The sequence below is a fragment of the Delphinapterus leucas genome, chromosome 10 (assembly GCF_059928025.1).
Source record: "Delphinapterus leucas isolate spDelLeu-1000000601 "Yukka" chromosome 10, BTC_Dleu_Yukka2, whole genome shotgun sequence".
NCBI classification, from domain to species: domain Eukaryota; kingdom Metazoa; phylum Chordata; class Mammalia; order Artiodactyla; family Monodontidae; genus Delphinapterus; species Delphinapterus leucas.
In genome coordinates this window covers 96795336-96811852 of record NC_143138.1, presented here as the reverse complement: position 1 = coordinate 96811852, position 16517 = coordinate 96795336, and the positions used below count along the sequence as shown (strand labels likewise).

Genomic DNA, 16517 nt, shown 5'->3' with positions numbered 1-16517 from the left:
TTAGCTTCCTGGGGCTGCCGTAATAAATGACCACAAACTGGGTGGCTTAAAGCAACAAATTTATTCCCCTAAGAGTTCTGGAGGCTGGATGTCCAATACCGAGGTGTTGGCAGGGTTAAGAGCCATCTCATGCCTTCCTCCTGGCTTCTGGCAGCGGCTGGCAGTCCTTGGCTTATAGCTGCCTCACCCCCATCTCTGCCTCCGTGTTGCTTCCTGGCTTCTCTGTGTGTGTCTCTGTCTCCTCACGGGCTTCCCATAGGGACATGAGTCATTGGATGTAGGGCCCACCCTTCTGCAGTATGACCTCACCTTTACTAATTACATCTGCAAAGATGAGTTCCAAATAAGGTCACATTGTGAGGTTCTGGAAGATGTAAATCCAGGCGGGGATGACCACGTATACTATTGAGCCCCGTGCGGGCCCCTCGGCACCAGCCAGGCCCTCCTTTGCAGGATCCTCTAGGCTACTAGCCTTCCCGGCAGTAAGTCCACGCCCCTCACGTGTTCTCAGCTCTCCCCACCTCCCCGTTTGTGCCTAACCCCTTGGACACACACTGACCACTTGCTGCAGTGAACCGGCCTCCTCTGTCCTCTCTCTGCCCACGCGCCCTTGCACCCACCTTCCGCCTGCTGCTTGCTCGTCCCTCTACCCGCTCCGCACCCACCGTGGGGCTCCGCGGCGGCTGCACCTGCTCTGTGTCCTCCGATGGCCTTTGCTGGTGGCCTTTGCTGCTCCCTCCCGCCCCTCCTCCTCCTACCCCCTTGTCCCTCAGGCTTTCCCTGGAATGTCTCCGGAGCGCACCCCAAGCCCGCTGTGAGGGCATAGCCTGGTCCATCTCTGGGGGCTTCTCCAGCACCAGAGAGGGCCAGCCTGCCCCTCTCCCCCAGCCCCGGCCGTGGCTGTTTGGTCAGGGGACGGTCCCAAGGGGCATGGGGTTGAGAGAAGAGCAGGAGAGGCTGAGGTCTCAGGAGAAACAGGGATGTGAGGATGCAGAGTCTCTGAAGCTACAACTGGAGGGGTCCAAAGATACACTGCAGTTTACAGACAAGGGGCGAGGCCCAGGGAGAGCAAGTAGGGAAGTGACAGCTTGGGGAAGGTCACAGGCTGGCTTGGAGCCAGGTCTCAGGTTGCCCTTTGCCTGCTCCCCGGGAGGTGGGTGAGGGCTGAGGCCACGTGTGTCCGCAGGTGCGGTGCCCCTCATGCAGCCGGGCCAAGCGCAGAGCCAGGCCCGCCCGGCGGTGTCAGATGTGCTCGGGGTCCGGCAGGCAGAGGTAAGACGGGGCTCCCCGGCCCCGAGCTGAGTGCTCTCACGGGCGTTCTTGCTTTTTACTGCCTGCCCTCAGGAAGGCAAGCGGGTGCACTGTCTTGTCACCCCTGCGTCCCCAGAGCTCTGTGCATTGTAGGTGCCCTGTCACCTCAGTGAGTGTTTCTCGAGACCAAGTGGAGCCCATCAAGCAATCTGTGGGTCGGGGGCGGGGGGAGGTACGAGGGTCTGCAGGGAGGAAGGGAGGCCGTGGGTTAAGAGAGGAGACCGCTTCGTGCTCACGTGGAGGGGAAGTGAATACAGAAGAGCACCCAAGGTGAGATTCTTATCTCTCTGAGGATCCGGGCCCGGGCAAACCCTTATTTATAACCCATTGCAGGGACTAAATGGAGGAAGAGTGAAGGAAGGTTGGTTGATTGACTAAACAAAGTGCCTGTTCACAGGGCTTTGCAAACAGTGGGTTGCTGCCTTTTGGGCTTGATGTCCTTTCATGTATTTATAAATCTTTAAAGGGAAACAAGAAACCATGAGGAGTGAAACTCTTCAAAGTTGTGTTGGGTTAATGATACCTGTGGCTCATCCAGGCCCAGGCCATCCTTCTAACACGCCAGATGGCAAAGCTTTGGTGGACCTGCCACCTGTGGTTGGTAAAGGAGCTCTTTGATTTGGAAAGAAACTTAGATTTCTTTCACTTACAAGTAAAAGAACTCCAGTTCAAACTGGCTTTAGCAAAAGAGTAAATTTATAGGCCCATGTAATGGAAAAGTCGAGGAATAGATTTCTGGGATGACTTCAGGTACAGCTGGATCCAGGTGCTTAAACAATGTCACCAGGAATCTGCCTCTGTCCCATGTTGGCTTCATCCTCAGGCAGGCTGTCTCCTGTGGTGGCAGAGGAGGCCACCAGCAGCTCCAAGCTTGGTGACCTCAGTGGAAAAGGATGGCCCTTTCCTGATAGTTCCAGCAAAAGTTGTGGGGTGGATCTCAGTGCACTCACCTGGGTCATGTGTCAATCTCTGTATCAGCCACTATGGCCAGAGAGATGGAATGCTCTGATTGGCCAGGCTGAGGTCCCAAGCTGGTCATAGAAGGGATGGGGGCAAGCCCACAAACCATGTCTCCAAAGGGAGATTGGGGCACTGCTACGAGGAGCGGGAGGTCTAGATGGTGGGCACGTGGAAGCAATCCATGCCCACCACAGTGCACCTCTATGAGGAAGGATGTGAGGCAGGGGCCTCCGGAGCCACTGGGACACCACGACCATCTGAGTGGTACTGATGGGGCCCCTCTCAGATGCAGCACATGCTCAGGGAGGGGGAACAAGACCTGTGCCACCTGCAAGGGCGAGAAGAAACTGCTGCACTTCCTCCAGCTGGTCATCGTGTGGTACGTGGCACCTCTCAATGCCGTGGCCTGGCGGGGTGGCCGGGGGGGACGTGGCCTGGATTGGTTTCTGCAGAGAAGCTCCACTTGGTTGGGGCTTTCACAGTGCAGGGACCTGCTGGGAGAGACGGAATCCCAGGGTCCTAAGGCCCCACATCAGGGAAGCTCCCACGCATTAAGGGTTTCTCCTATCGGGTACCTTGCTAGAACAGAACTGCCTGTACTTTACTAGTTTTCCATCTTACGCGTGAGAATGCTGAGGCCCAGAGAGGCTAAAGCACTTTCCCAAGGTCCCACCGGTAGCACGGCAAGCTGTCCAGCCCCTATCTGCCTGATTCCAAACCCAGGTTCTTAACCCGACCCCCGGGCTGTGTCTCTCATCCTCTTCACTTCCAGGAAGAACAGCCTGTTTGAGTTTGTGTCTGAGCACCAGCTGGACTGCCCTGGGGACCTGCTTGCTAAAGCCAGAGGAGAGACGCTCTTTAAGGATGAAAACACGATGGTAAGGAGGGCTTTGCTACCGCCCTAAAGGGAGCTGGGTCCCTCCTCCACCTGTGAGGCCGGGTCTTCTGGTTCTGCAGGCGATGCATTCATTCAGAAAGGCTGGGCGGGGACAGAGGCTGCTGGGACCCCATGGGGCAGTTTCTGTCTTGAACTTTACATATTCAACCCTCCTTTCTTCCCCTGTTCATTTTCTCTCCCTCTTTTCCTCCCTCCTTCCCTTGGACAAATCTTGAGACCCTCCTCCTATACCAGGCACCATTCTAGGCCATGGGGATACCATAAAACAGAATCTCTGCCCTCCGATCTCACAGTCGGTGAGGGACAGGGTAATAAGAGCATTTTCACCACACTGTCAGCCATTGAGAAATACACAAGGGAGGTAGAGAGACAGGAAGGGGCAGGGTGTCGGTCGTGGAGAGCAGTGCAGTGGGGGAGTGGATGGTGTGGCAGGGTGTCCAGCAGAGGAAGCAGCACGACAGAGGCCTCGAGGAGCGGCAGAGGGCAGGAGGCTGGAGGGCAGCGAGCTGGGCGGAGCAAGGAGCTAAGACATGACAGGTGCCAGCAGCCAGATCAGGGAGGGTCTTGTACACTAGCAGTTGGCAAATTCCGGCCCTTGGCCTGCTTTTATAAATAAAGTTTTATTGGAGCACAGCCCACTTGTTTATGTATTGTCTGTGGCTGCTATCGTGCTTCGAGGGCAGAGGTGAGTAGTCGAGACAGAGACCCTATGGCCTTCAAACGTGAGTATTTACTCTGGCCCTTTACAGAAAAGATCTGTGGTTCCCTGCTGTCGGCCTGGGAAGGGAATTTGGCCTTTATGGGACATCCTCAGACAGTTTTTTTTGGTTTTGCTTTCTTCCCTTTCTTCTTCCCACCCTTCCTTCCTTCTTTTTTTTTTAACAGTATGTAGCTGTTTCAGATTGGCTTATTAGTTTCAGGTGTATATCATGATTTGATATTTGTATATTACTGTGAAATCATCACCACAATAAATCCAGTTCACGTCCATCACCACACAGTTAAAATGGTTTTTCTTGTGATGAGACATTTTTATGAGCTACTCTCAGCAACTTTCAAATATCCAATCCAGTATTATCAACTGTAGTTACCATTCTGTACTTCACACTCCCAAGACTTATTTATCTCATAATTGGAAGTTTGTACCAATTGACCCCCTTTCACCCCTTTTGTCCACCCCTCCAATCCCCATCTCTGGAAACCATCAATCTGTTCTCTGTATCTAGGAGTTTGTGTTTAATTCCACATGTAAGTGAGATCATAGGGTGTGTATCTTTCTCTGACTTATCTCACTTAACATAATGCTCTCTTCCATCCATGTTGTTGAAAATGGCAGGAATTCCTTCTTTATGGCTTCATAATAGTCCTCAGCTTCCTTTCTTTGCCCCAATCACTAGGCTCTCTAAAGGCTCACTTCAGGCATCACCCCTCTAGGAAGCCCTGTGCCCAATCCTAGCCTGAGTTAGGCAGCAGGGAAGGCGCGCCGGGTGGGCGGGTAGTCTGTCTACGGCCCTCGTTTATTGGCTGGAGTTCCCGACGCTATAAGGTGGATGATCAATGGTCCGCTTGGGTTTAACAAGCCCCACCCATCCCGCTCGCCCCTGGCCCGGGCCCGTCCCTTTCTGGCCTCGTGCTCCCATCAGCCCTCCAAGGCTCCAGGTGCTGAGGCTCCGGGTCAGGTGGTCTGCGTCTCCCCCCAGGTGTACCCCATCGTGGACTTCCCCCTGCGGGAAATCTCTCTGGCCTCCCAGCGGGGTATCGCCGAGCACAGCGCTGCGCTGGCCTCCCGAGCCCGCGTCCTGCAGCAGGTGAGCTAAGGGGGGTGGGGTGGGGACCGGGGCTGGTGGAAGGTGAGGTGCCGGGTCTGCTGGGGCTCCAGGACACTGTCCCCGTGGACGTAAAGGAGGGAACGCGCCCCTCCCTTTGTGGGGAGGTTCCTTCTTGAGAGTGGCAGGGCAGAAGGGGGGGGAGGGGTGGAGCCCCACTCGGAGGAGCGCAGAGGTACTAGGCACTGACGTGGGGCCAGAGTGACCGGAGGTCAGAGAGCAGGGCTGGTCAGACATAAGGCCACGGGGAGAAGTTTGGACTGTTATATCCTGCGAGCGACAGGGAGCTTACAGGGTTTCACGCAGGAATGTGGCTCAGTGTCGTTTCGATTCTCACTCCCCCGGTATTCAGGGAAGGGGAGGGAAAGCTCGAGATATAGGGTGCAAGGCAGGTTTGGAACCCAGCGTCCGGCCCCCCGGGGCACTTCCCAAATCCCAGGCCCCCAAGGGCAGGGCTGACGGCCCGCGCTGCTGTGCGGCTGTTATCCTGATGGCCACTAGGTGGCGGTGGTGCCCGTCGCGTCCCCAGGAGCCGCGGTGGGCGGGGCGTGTGCGGCAGGCGACGGGGGTAAAGGAAACGGGGATGGAAGATGGGGCGGGGGGTTGGCAAGGGAAAGCCCAGCGCCTGAGCTCCGTGAGGGCTCTGTCGGGGGTCCGAGTCTTACAAACTGGGCGCAGATCCTGGCTCTTCCACGTCCCAGAGTGGTCCCGGGCCAGCTACAAACGCCTTCCTGAAGTTCAGTTTCTCACCCGTGAAAAAGAGATATTACTACCGCCTCAGAGGGCTTGGTAGGGATGAGATCATTTGCTTTAAGTGCGTGGAACCCGGTGCTCAAAATGTCCCTGTGCCTTCCGTTCCCTTTGCAATGAGTATTCCGCTTCTCGTCCTGCACGATTACCCTGTTTGCAGGAGAGAAAAGGATGCATTTAATTTAAAATTAATAATGACCGTCTTGGAGCTGGAATGCACCTCAGAGAGGATGAAATGGGGGCACTGCAAACTGAAAGGCCTGGGTGGGGGGTGCTGTGGGTAGGAGGCCCCCTTATCCAAAGGGCCCCACCTCCCCTCAGCTCTGTGCAGTGCAGGGGCAGAGATTTCAGACCTTCTGAAATACACATTTTTACATGAAATCTTCCAGTTTTTCAATATTGAAAGCAAAATTTAAAAAATGCTAAGAGCACTGTATGGGCTGCTGGGCCAGCTTTGGCCTGTGGGCATCCTCGGCTACCCCTGGTCTAGTCCAAACCCATGACTTTGCCGATAAATCAGAGGAAGCCCAGACAGTGGAAGTAATTTAGGCAAGGTCACACAGCTTTTCAGTGGAAGAGCCCGGGAGTAGAACTCAGATTTCCCAACTCCAAGGGAAATGTTATTATCTGCCGCACTCAAGGCACACAAGCGACTCTGAAAGCCAGCGTAGGTTTGCAGGGCTATCAGCCGGACGAGGTAGCGCCCTTTTCGCCTGGCAGACACTGCAGGGGCGAGTCACTTCCCAGGTTATGTCCTGCTTCCCAGCTCTGGCACATAGTCATGGCTCCTGGCCCTTCCATTCACGGGCCTTGATGTCCTCATCTGTAAAATGGGCGCGGTTGGACCTTACCTTAGGTTGGGCTCCGCAGAAGCAGCTCTGAGACGAGGATCCGTGTGCAAGTCATTTTTGTTTGTTTTATTTTTTATCAATTTATTTTATTTTTGGCTGCTTTGGGTCTTTGCGGTGCGCGGGCTTCTCATTGCGGTGGCTTCTCGTTGTGGAGCATGGGCTCTAGGTATGCAGGCTTCAGTAGTTGTGGCATATGGGCTCAGTAGTTGTGGCTCATGAGCTCTAGAGCACAGGCTCAGAGCTTAGTTGCTCCACGGTGAGTGGGATCTTCCTGGACCAGCGCTCGAACCTGTGTCCCCTGCATTGGCAGGCGGCTTCCTAACCACTGTGCCACCAGGGAAGCCCAAGACATTTGTTAAGGAAGGGCTCCCAGGGGAAACAGGTAAAGGGGTGGGGGAGCCGGAACAGGAAGAGGGTCAGACAAGGGGGCGGTGAGGGTAGTGGCGCTCTGAGTGTCAGCCATACCTCAGCGGCTGTTTGCCTGGAGCTGACATTTGTTCTTCAGCCCCATCCACGGAGGACCCCAGCCCAGTCTCTAAGGGGCCTTGCTCCTGCAGCCCTGGTACAGTCTGGTGGGCATTACAGTGAAGACCGCCCAGTAGTGAGCTGTGTACTGTAGGACTACTGTAGGACTGGCCGGAGGACAAGGCATGATTGCAGCAGCTTCCGGACACAGGTGCTTCTCCTGGGACGTTTCTGCTGCTGAGGCTGATAATTTTGAGTCCTTTTTGGACCCTTCATTTGGCGGAGGGGCAGTGACTGCCCAAGATCACACTGCGTGTTGGCGGCAGGCCTGCGTCTAGACCCTGGGGCTCCTGGGCTTTCCCTGATGGCACAGCCCCGTTTCAGGTGACACAAGCCATCTGTGGACCAGACCTGGAGCAGGGAGGGGTGCACCAGGGGCAGACGTGCATGTTTCTTTAAAAGGGAGCGTAAAGGGAGAAGAGGCCACTTCTGTGACTCTTTGTCCTAAATTGTCCTTGGGCCCAGGATCTACAGACAAAGGTTCATGCTGATATTTTGTTCAGGGTTGGGAAGTTAGCGAGTAGAATCCAGTGAGGGGCCAGCTGTCACACGCGGGGCCCCGGCCCCTCCTCTCAGACCTGGAATCTGCTCATCCCAGGGGCACAGTCAAGGGGCACCAGCAGATATACGTCCGATTACGAGATGACCGCTGGATGGCCGTTGATGTCCTGGCCAACCTGTGGTCTCCAACCTGGAGACCTTTAGAATCCAAATGGAGGCACGTGGGGTGGGGCTGCTGTGGTTTTGCTCTGTGTCGGGTAGTAGAAGAGTTTGGAAACAAGAGTGGTCTGACCTGCGGCCCAGGCTTTCTGAGCAGAGGTTGGCTCCCCTCCCCTCTTGCCCCGTGGTTCCCATGTTGGGTCTCCTGTACCAACATAGCAAGAGGGATCGTCTACCTTTTCTTTCTGTAGTTATCCCCCTTGGAGGCCACTCTCCGGCACACGGAGAAAACTCAGTCTCACCGTCTCATTTGGTTTTCTCAACAACTCCATGATATAGAAGTTTTTGTACCCATTTCACAGATGAGGAAACGGAGGCCCAGAGAGAGGAAGTGGGAGGTCACGCAGACGGCTTCATGGGAGGTGCACGCCCTGACGCTGAGTCCCCCGCCTCCTGCTACAGTGTCACTCCCTCTGCCACCCCTCCAACCCGCACCTCCCAGCGTAGGGAGCCCTCTGCTCAACATCCTCTCCCGGCCTGTTCCCCACTTTCCCCAGGGGCCTCAGGACCATCATCTCCCACGAGAGGACTTGGGCTCTTTTCCCAAGGAGGGGATCTTCCTGTAAGTAGGAGGCTCTGACCCTGGGCCAAGCACACCACCTCCCTCTGGGGTTGGGGTCCCCACATCCGAGTCTGGGACAGGGGAGCAGCTTGTGCACAAGGACTTAGGGTTTGGGCACCGAGCCTGGCCCACGGTGCGTCCCGAGAAAGCTTTGCTGGGGCTGAGGAGTCACTTTGTTCTGTGGGTTACACCCGTAGTTTTCCGTAACAAATCAGTGCCAAAGCCAATGACCTGGGTGTCTCAGCAGGAGTCAGTGTCAGCTCCGAGGCGGCATGGCATTCTGTTCACTGTCCCGTGATTTTGGAAGATTGTTGAGTAAGTGCTCAGAGAAGGGGCCAGAGAACGAGGGATTTAGGACCCCTCTGCAGGGGGGAGTGAGTGCCCCGGGCTCTCAAGTAGACAGGGATGCCAGGGAGGAGATTTGAGCCTGAAATAGGTCCAGCCAGGAGGTGGGGCTTGACCTGGATGATCTTGCAAGCTTGAAATTCCATGGGCCTCAGTTTCCCCATGTGTGAAAGGAGGGGAAAACTTGAGAAAGACTTTTCTCAAAGGAGGGTTGATGCAAAACTCTGATGCGGGGAGGGAAGCGTCTGAGAAAATAGCCTGAAGCAGCCCACCAAACTTTGGAATTTCTTTGGTGTCAACATTTTATCTTAAAATTTAATTCAAATTGCATAATACATTCCCTAATATCTCCATGGTTGTTTTAATAGAAACATTTTTAAAATGACTTTGTCCTCCACTTTTCTCCACTCCACTCTGTCCACCCTGCCATCTAAAAATTACCACTTCTGGAAGATGTCCTGTTCGGCTGGTGGATTGCCATACATCCTGCAACTCCCCTGGGGATTGCCTGTGGGCCACACACCCCCCCCCCTGCCCCTCCGCTTCATGAAACTGAGAATGAGGTGGTGGTTAAAGATGAGAAGTCGGTTTGGGCCAGAGCTTAGGGTATGTGAAGGAGTGTAGTAAGAGATACATCTAGGAGGCAGGTTGGAGCCAAAACGCCAAGTCCAGAGCCTGAACTTCATTTCACAGGTAGTAGGGAGCTACTGGAGGTTCTTGAGCAGGTGAGTGACTTGAACAGAACCCTGAGGTTTTTCTTGGCCAATTGTTTCCTCAGCGCCAGACCATTGAACTGGTCCCCCTCACGGAAGTTCGTTACTGGTACCAAGGAAAGACTTACGTCTACTACATCTACGGCACCGACCACAAAGTGTACGTGGTGGATTACCCCGAGAGGTACTGCTGTGGCTGCACCATCATCTGACATCGCACATCTGCCCCCAGAGCCCGCCACTCACGTTTGCCCAGGAGATTGGCCGAGGTCTCTGAGTTGACTCACTGTTGGCTCCTCTGGACAATTGCATGCAAACCCTGGTGTGTCCTTCCAGAGAATTCAGCTCCTCTGTCAAGCTGCAAGTCCTTCTGGAGCCCGTCTGGCGGAATCTATCACGTGTCTAACCTACAAGAATTCATCTACACACATTGCTTTAGGAGAAATAACTTAAGCAGCGGGGGCTTTGCCTCTGGCCTGTGAACTAAAGCCCTGATTGAGCGTGGGGTTGATTTTACTTTTCCCTCGGTCAGTCTCAGTTCTGGTGTGTCTCTGCTAGTCTGGGCCTTTTGTGGAGCTGAGTGATTCTGAAATGTTGAAAGATAGACAGAAATTAGCTGCCTCTTATGCACACCAAATAGTGCACTGAGGCAAAAATGTACACCATTTTACTCCTCATTCTGTGGGTCAGGAATTCAGACATAGCCATGGTGGGATGGCTTATCTCTGTTCCATGATGTCTGGTGCCTCACCTGGAAGTATCAGAGGCTGGGGTGGCTCAAGGGCAGGGGCGCTGAAATCATCTGAAGGCTGGTTCACCCAGATACCTGGTGGTCGATGGCGGCTTTCGGCTGGAACACCTACATGTGGCCTCCCCATGCGGCGTGGGCTTCCTCACAGCATGGCGGCTCTCAGGGTAAGCACCCCACATGTGTGCCCCAATTAAAGAGACAGAGATCTGTTCCCAGACTGGAGAACAAACCCGCTGTGTTGGATAGACCAAGGGTCTGTATGCTAATCTCTAACATGGTGCCTGTGCATGGGTAAATTTTAGAGAGTGGTTTTGGATATATGCAGGTTCTTACATCACGTGCTGACCTTGGAACCTGAGCACCGAGTAGAAGGTGACCTGGATGTCCTGTGTACCCAGTCCCAGGCAGGAACTCCCACCTGGTGCAGTGAGGCTGGGTGGGTGGAGGGGACACCCTGCACACTGAATGCCCGGTTAGCTTTGGAGGGGTGGTTCGGGGGCTGCGTGAGCCACCGTGTACCTGATTGTGAGTAACCGGATGTCCCTGTCATCTTACAATGCCTGCCCCCACCCGGAAGGGGAGTGCTACACCCCAGGAGGGCCAGTCCGTACCCTCTTGATCCCCAAGCTCCTGCTGGCCTGCAGCCCTCGTCCCCCATAGGGTAGAAGCACGTGGACATAAGAGGCCTGGTTGGGGGAGGCTCAGATGGGGGAGGGGTGGTCTGAGGCCATTCCCCTGGGGCCTCGTACAAATGGAGGGGACGGTTTTTGGCTGTTGCCATCATTGGTGGACGGAGCCCAGGAAAGCGGGGCATCCCGCAGTGCTCGGGGACATCAGTGCAGTGCAGTGGCATTCCACGTGCTGCATGGCTGGCAGATGCCCCGCTGACACTCGTGGAGAAATTACTTCTGCAAGCTCTCGTCGGTTATTACTTAATGCAGTGCGGGTTTTTATTTGGTGTTCGCCTCTGTTCTTTGATTTTCTGGTGCGTCTTGTTTGAAACGGCTTCTGATCCTCTCCCTTCTCTCAAGTACAAACTTGGAACTCTGACGCCTTCATTGGGGTTCCACGGGCCGCTGTGCTTGAGCCTCACAGATTGAAATACATGTATTAAAACACTGCTTTCTTCTTATTTCTCCTTTATGTTTCCGTTTGGGCATTAAATTGCTTTTTTAAAATGGTCTGTAAGTGGGTTATGTCTAAATGTCATTTTAGGGTAAAAAGGGAGCCTCGCGTATGTTCGGGTTGAGGCCACGTGGCCCGTACACGCTGTTGGCATGTGAGCTGGACCCAGCAAGAAAATCTGGCTGGAATAAAGTGGGTCATTGGGACACTGTTCTAATTGAGCCTCAGTGAGCCACCAGCCATAGGGCCCCTTAGTTCTGGTGGTTCTGGCAAAATCCCAGATGGTTACTGGGTCCTCCGGCTCTTTGATAACTGTTGCGTGGTTTCCCCTGCAGTGTTGTCTGTTTTTATGACCTTTGCTGCAGCCAGGATCTGACTTAATTTGCTCTTTCTGCCTGTTATCCTAGGGCTGAGTTGGCTGTTGCTGGTAGGCCCAGACCCAGCTGAAGTCCCTGGAGGGCAGAGAACAGAATGCAAGGGCAGCTGTAACCCCCAAACAGGCCACTGCAGAAGGTGGCTCTGGTCCCGATTCAGTTTTGCTGTAGAAGGATGTGAGCCTCAAGCGGCTGGCTGTTTCTTTATGGCCCTGCCAAAGGAGAGCACCAGCTCTGTTCTTTACTAGTCACTGGCAGACGCTGGGCCTCTGCCTGGCGGCCGGAGCCACTCAGGCCTTGGTGAGGGTTTCCCACGGATCTGATGTCTCTGCCCTGAGACTACAGGATGGGAGGAGAGGCTGTCTGTAAGCAGAGGATAAGGAAAGAATCCATGTGAGTCAGGTGGCTTTACAAGATGAGGCTGCCTAAGAGGCAAGATGGCGGTAGTGGTTACAAGCATGTGTATGAATGTGCCTGTGTGTATATATGTGTGCATGCATTTGTACATGAGCATGTGCATATGTGTATATGTGTATGCGCATGGTGTGTATGTTGTGTGTGCGTGCGTGATGTGTGTGTACTTGTGTGTATTGCATGTCGCGTGTGCATGGGGTGTGTGTGTGTGTGTGTGTGTGTGTTTGCCAGGGGGAGAGAATCACTGCTTAGAAGGCAGGAGGGACTTCCTCCCCCACCTGGTTTTCCTCCCTTCTCTCCTGGTCCCTGTCATTCGCTCTAGTTCCCTATACCCTGGCCTTCAACACCTATCAGCTTGTTGTACCACAGCCAACTTCAATTTCTAGGTCATGTGCAACCCTTGATATGGAGCGTGATGAGAGAATTGTGTTTTCTCAGGACTGTGGCGTTACGTTTCTCAGCAGGAAAGACCCTTCTAGATTCAGTGGCTGGGACCTTCAGCTTGAATTCCAGTCTCCTTTTGCTGACATTTCATAGTCAGGGATTGTGGAAAGAGCATATACACTCTGGTTCAGATTCTGGCCCTGCCCGTTAATCAGCTGTGTGACACTGGGCAGTTCTCTTAACCTTGCTGAGCCTCAGTTACCTCATCTGTGAGATGGGATGATACCACTTGCTTTGCAGGGCGGGTTGAAGAGAGATCAGGCGGGCAGAGCTCAGCCTCAGTAGGTGCTCAGTACCTGGAAAGGCCATCTCTTCCCAGAAGCAAACTCCTTTTTGGCTACGGGCAGGGCCTGAGTGCTTGTCACAGCGCCTCTCCAGGTGACCCTTGAGCAGGGCCTGGTGCACCAGAGTGAGTGCGAGTGACCTCTATTCTGCCAGCTCCCCTTCTTCATCCTTCAGCACAGCTCACACGCACTACTTCCCTGCGTTGTTTTCAACCATGCCCTCGGGTCGGGCGGCATCCAGCGGCCCCTCCTCTGTGCTCATGTCTCGGGGCACATGCGCGTGCGCTGGTCCCTGATTTGCCTTGTCTCGGCCTCCGCTGGACCACTGGCCGGCCGGCGGCTGGGTTTTTGCTCGTCACTGCCTTACGTGAGAGTGGTGCGTGTCAGTGATGACCGCCAAACATGACCCAAGGACTAGGAGGAGGTGCCACACGTTGATTTAACACAAAAAATACCGGATTTTAATTCCAGTCTGGCCTCTATCAGCTGTGTGGCCCTGGACAAGTCTGTTCAGGCTCCTCTGGGGCTTCAGTTTTCTTTCTGTACTTTGGAGAGTTGCATTTGATCCCAGTTTTCCTTTTAAAATTTCACCTTTTCTCCCGCGAATCTGTGGGACCCAGATTCATAAACCCGGCTCACAGATCAAGTGGGGCTGCTATGGTTGGTGAGGGGGGCCCAGCGGCCTCCCGGGCACCTGCCCCCTCCTTGTCTCCAACCTCCGGCGTCCGGGAGCCCACGGAACGCGGCCAGGCGAGCCTCTCACCCCTGTTCTGGGAGGTGGGTTGCATCTCTAACAGACCACAGGTCAATCCTGAGAAATTTCTCTGTCTTTTTTTTTTTTTCCTTCCAAGAATTAAACCTTTGACCTGTGCTTATTTTCTGATTGTATATTCCTCAGAGTGAAACATGCATAGAGGAAAGCACCATAGAATGTTCTGTCTAGCGGTACTCTAAGCAGTTGATAATTTTCCTGTACTTTGGAGCAGAATGGCCCTGGGGCGTTCAGATTTGGGGTCCCCTCCCTCTAGCCTGGTCCCCAAGCTGTAGGAGCGTGTTGCTACTTGTCTTTATGTCTTCAAGTCTGGGGCATGTCTTTGCTTTTTCCCCATCAGCTGATGGAATTGGGATTTCCTGCTAAAAGAAAGATGGGACCTGGACATGGGGAGCTCATCTTTTAGGCCAGAATGAGTCACTGTCATTTTAGTGTCATTTTAGACTATCTGTTTTTGTCCCATGATCAGAAAATCTGGCAGAACTTTAAGGGGGCTGGGACACAGGATGGGACATTACAGTGTGGCACAAAGCCACACAGTGTGGTCTCCGTGGTCACGGCCTGGGGTTCACAGCTTGCAGCTCACTCGTGCTTGCCCGGAGGCCTCCATCTGTAAGACGGGAGTACTGACCATTAGGGCTGTGGGGAGACTAAATGAATAGTGTGTGCGGTATGCATGGCGCACGAGTTCTCAAGGGATTTGGGCTGTTAGTAGTATGAGGGGATCCAGGGAGAGGCGCGTGTTGGGAGGAAGAGATTAGACCCTTAGCATTGGGGGTAGAGCAGAAGGAGGGTGCTGTAAACTGAATGTTCCTCCCAAATTCATATGTTGAAATCCTAACCCCCTAATGTGATGGTGTTTGGAGGTGGGGCCTTGGGGAGATGCTTAGGTCATGAGGGCAGAGCTGCCATTTATGGGATCAGTGCCCTTATCAAAGAGACCCCAGGGAGCTCCCTTGTCACGTGAGGTTAAAGCTAGAAGATGGCTGTTTCTGAACTAAGAAGCAGACCCTCAGCACAAACCGACTTGCTGGCCCTTTGGTCTTGGACTTCCAGTCTTTAGAGCTGTGAGATACGCATTTCTTTTGTTTATAAGCCACCCTGTCTGTGATATTCTGTTCTAGCAACCCACACAAACTTAGAAGGTGTCTAAGCACAGAGTCTGAGGTTGTGTGATATCAGGCAGTGTTTTCCAAAAGCCAGGCCGAGTATCTGGACCTGACTGCACTTAGTGTCACCCAGAAAGTTGGTCGAAAATGCATATTCCCAGTCCCAGCCCTAGATATTTGGGGTTTTAGTGGCTGAGATTCTGTAGTTTTACCCAGTGTCCCAAGATGATTCTTACAAATGGCTAGAACAGGAAATTGACTTTTGGAGTCAAAAAACAGCTTTGGAATCAGAACTTGGAGCCTGAAATTTCAGTTCTTAGCTCACCGTGGGTTGACCTTCTCTAAACCTGTTTCTTCATCTGTGAAGTGGGGAGAATCCCTGTCCTACCTCCCTTGCAGGGTTGTTTGAAGGCTCATATAAGACAGGGAATGGGAAAGAGCTTTGCAGACTACAGCACTGCACACGTATTTTTCATGTTAGGAGTGGGAAAGACAACCTCCACAGTTTCCAAGGCTTCCTGCTGCCTTCGACTCTCTCCACCAGGGTGCCACAGGTGCACACACATGAAACCTCAGAGCGTTTCTCCTGCACGCGGGAGGAGTGCCTTATCCGGTAAAATCAGAACGCTGTGAGGGCCTCTCACTCTCGCTGGTCCTTGGGCTGTCGGGTCATCTCAGGGAACTCAGGGTGGCTCCAGGAAGTTTCTTCAGAGGTGTATTTAATATATCTTCCGTTATTCATTGGTTGCAGTTAAAACTGCTTTATCCTTCCAAAAAGACACCATGGAAATCAATAGTGACGTTTAGGAAGGCAGCCTTGAGATGCCGGACTGGAAGGGCTTTAGGTCAACACATTAGCTCTCGAATCTAAGGGACAGAGGAAGCAGAGGTGGATCAGGCCCTGATCTCACCTTGAGGACCCTCGGTGTTCAAAATGGTGGTGAGCATTTCGGGAGTACCGCCCACGTGTCAGATGCTCTTCTGGGCTCCTGACGTGTCGTCTGATGTCAGTACTGCAAGGGAAGTATGAACCGGACCTCCACGTGAGAGAGGAACGACTAAGGCCCAGAGGAATTAAGTCAGAGTCCCACATCGAGGGGAGAAGCAGGGATTTGGACATTTGGACAGGGGCAGTCTGGCTCCAGAGCCCATGCTCTGTCTGGTTTGGTGGGGGAGGGAGACGTGACCGTGACTTAGCAATAAGCATGATGGGAGACTCATGCCTTTGTCACTCCTTGTCCCCAGGCCTGCTGCTGACGGCTTCCTGAGCTAGACAGTGGGGCTCTCATCTTGTGAAGGAAGGTAGCTCGGTGACTAGCTGCCCACCTTCACCCCCCTCCCTGGGTGCCGGGTAGCCCTTCAGTCTGATCCTTGCCCTCACTGTGGCGCTGCGGGTTCCTGCAAGAGATCAGAAGGAGAGAGACGCTACTTCTTGCTTGTTGTTTTTTTTTTTTTTTGATGTGGACCATTTTTTAAACTCTTTATGGAATTTGTCGCAATATTGCTTCTGTTTTATGTTTTGGTGTTTTGGCCACCAGGCACGTGGGATCTTAGCTCCCTGATCAGGGATCGAACCCGCACCCCCTGCATCGGAAGGTCGAGTCTTAACCACTGGACCGCCAGGAAGTCCCATTCTTCTTGCTCGTTTTTTTTTTTTTTTTCGGCTGCCCCCAGGTACCTGGTAGAAATCCAAGCCTCTCACCTTAGGGGCTTGTGGCCAGTCATCGCAGTTCCATGCAGGAGACCCAGCCCAGTGTCTGAACCTTGTTATACTGACAGAACT

The 16517-nt window shown here is 53.6% G+C and overlaps 1 protein-coding gene across 1 annotated transcript in view; it reads left to right on the top strand.

Annotated features, from left to right (window-relative positions):
• The window catches only part of SSUH2 (ssu-2 homolog), a 31530-nt gene extending 19670 nt beyond the window's left edge, over window positions 1–11860 (top strand). The window contains exons 8-12 of the mRNA XM_089919584.1: window positions 1187–1272; window positions 2558–2650; window positions 3044–3149; window positions 4870–4977; window positions 9527–11860. Of these exons, the coding sequence (XP_089775710.1) occupies window positions 1187–1272; window positions 2558–2650; window positions 3044–3149; window positions 4870–4977; window positions 9527–9673 (540 nt within the window). The 3' untranslated portion in view covers window positions 9674–11860. The remainder of the gene's footprint in view (window positions 1–1186; window positions 1273–2557; window positions 2651–3043; window positions 3150–4869; window positions 4978–9526) is intronic.
• Window positions 11861–16517: the final 4657 nt, after the last annotated feature.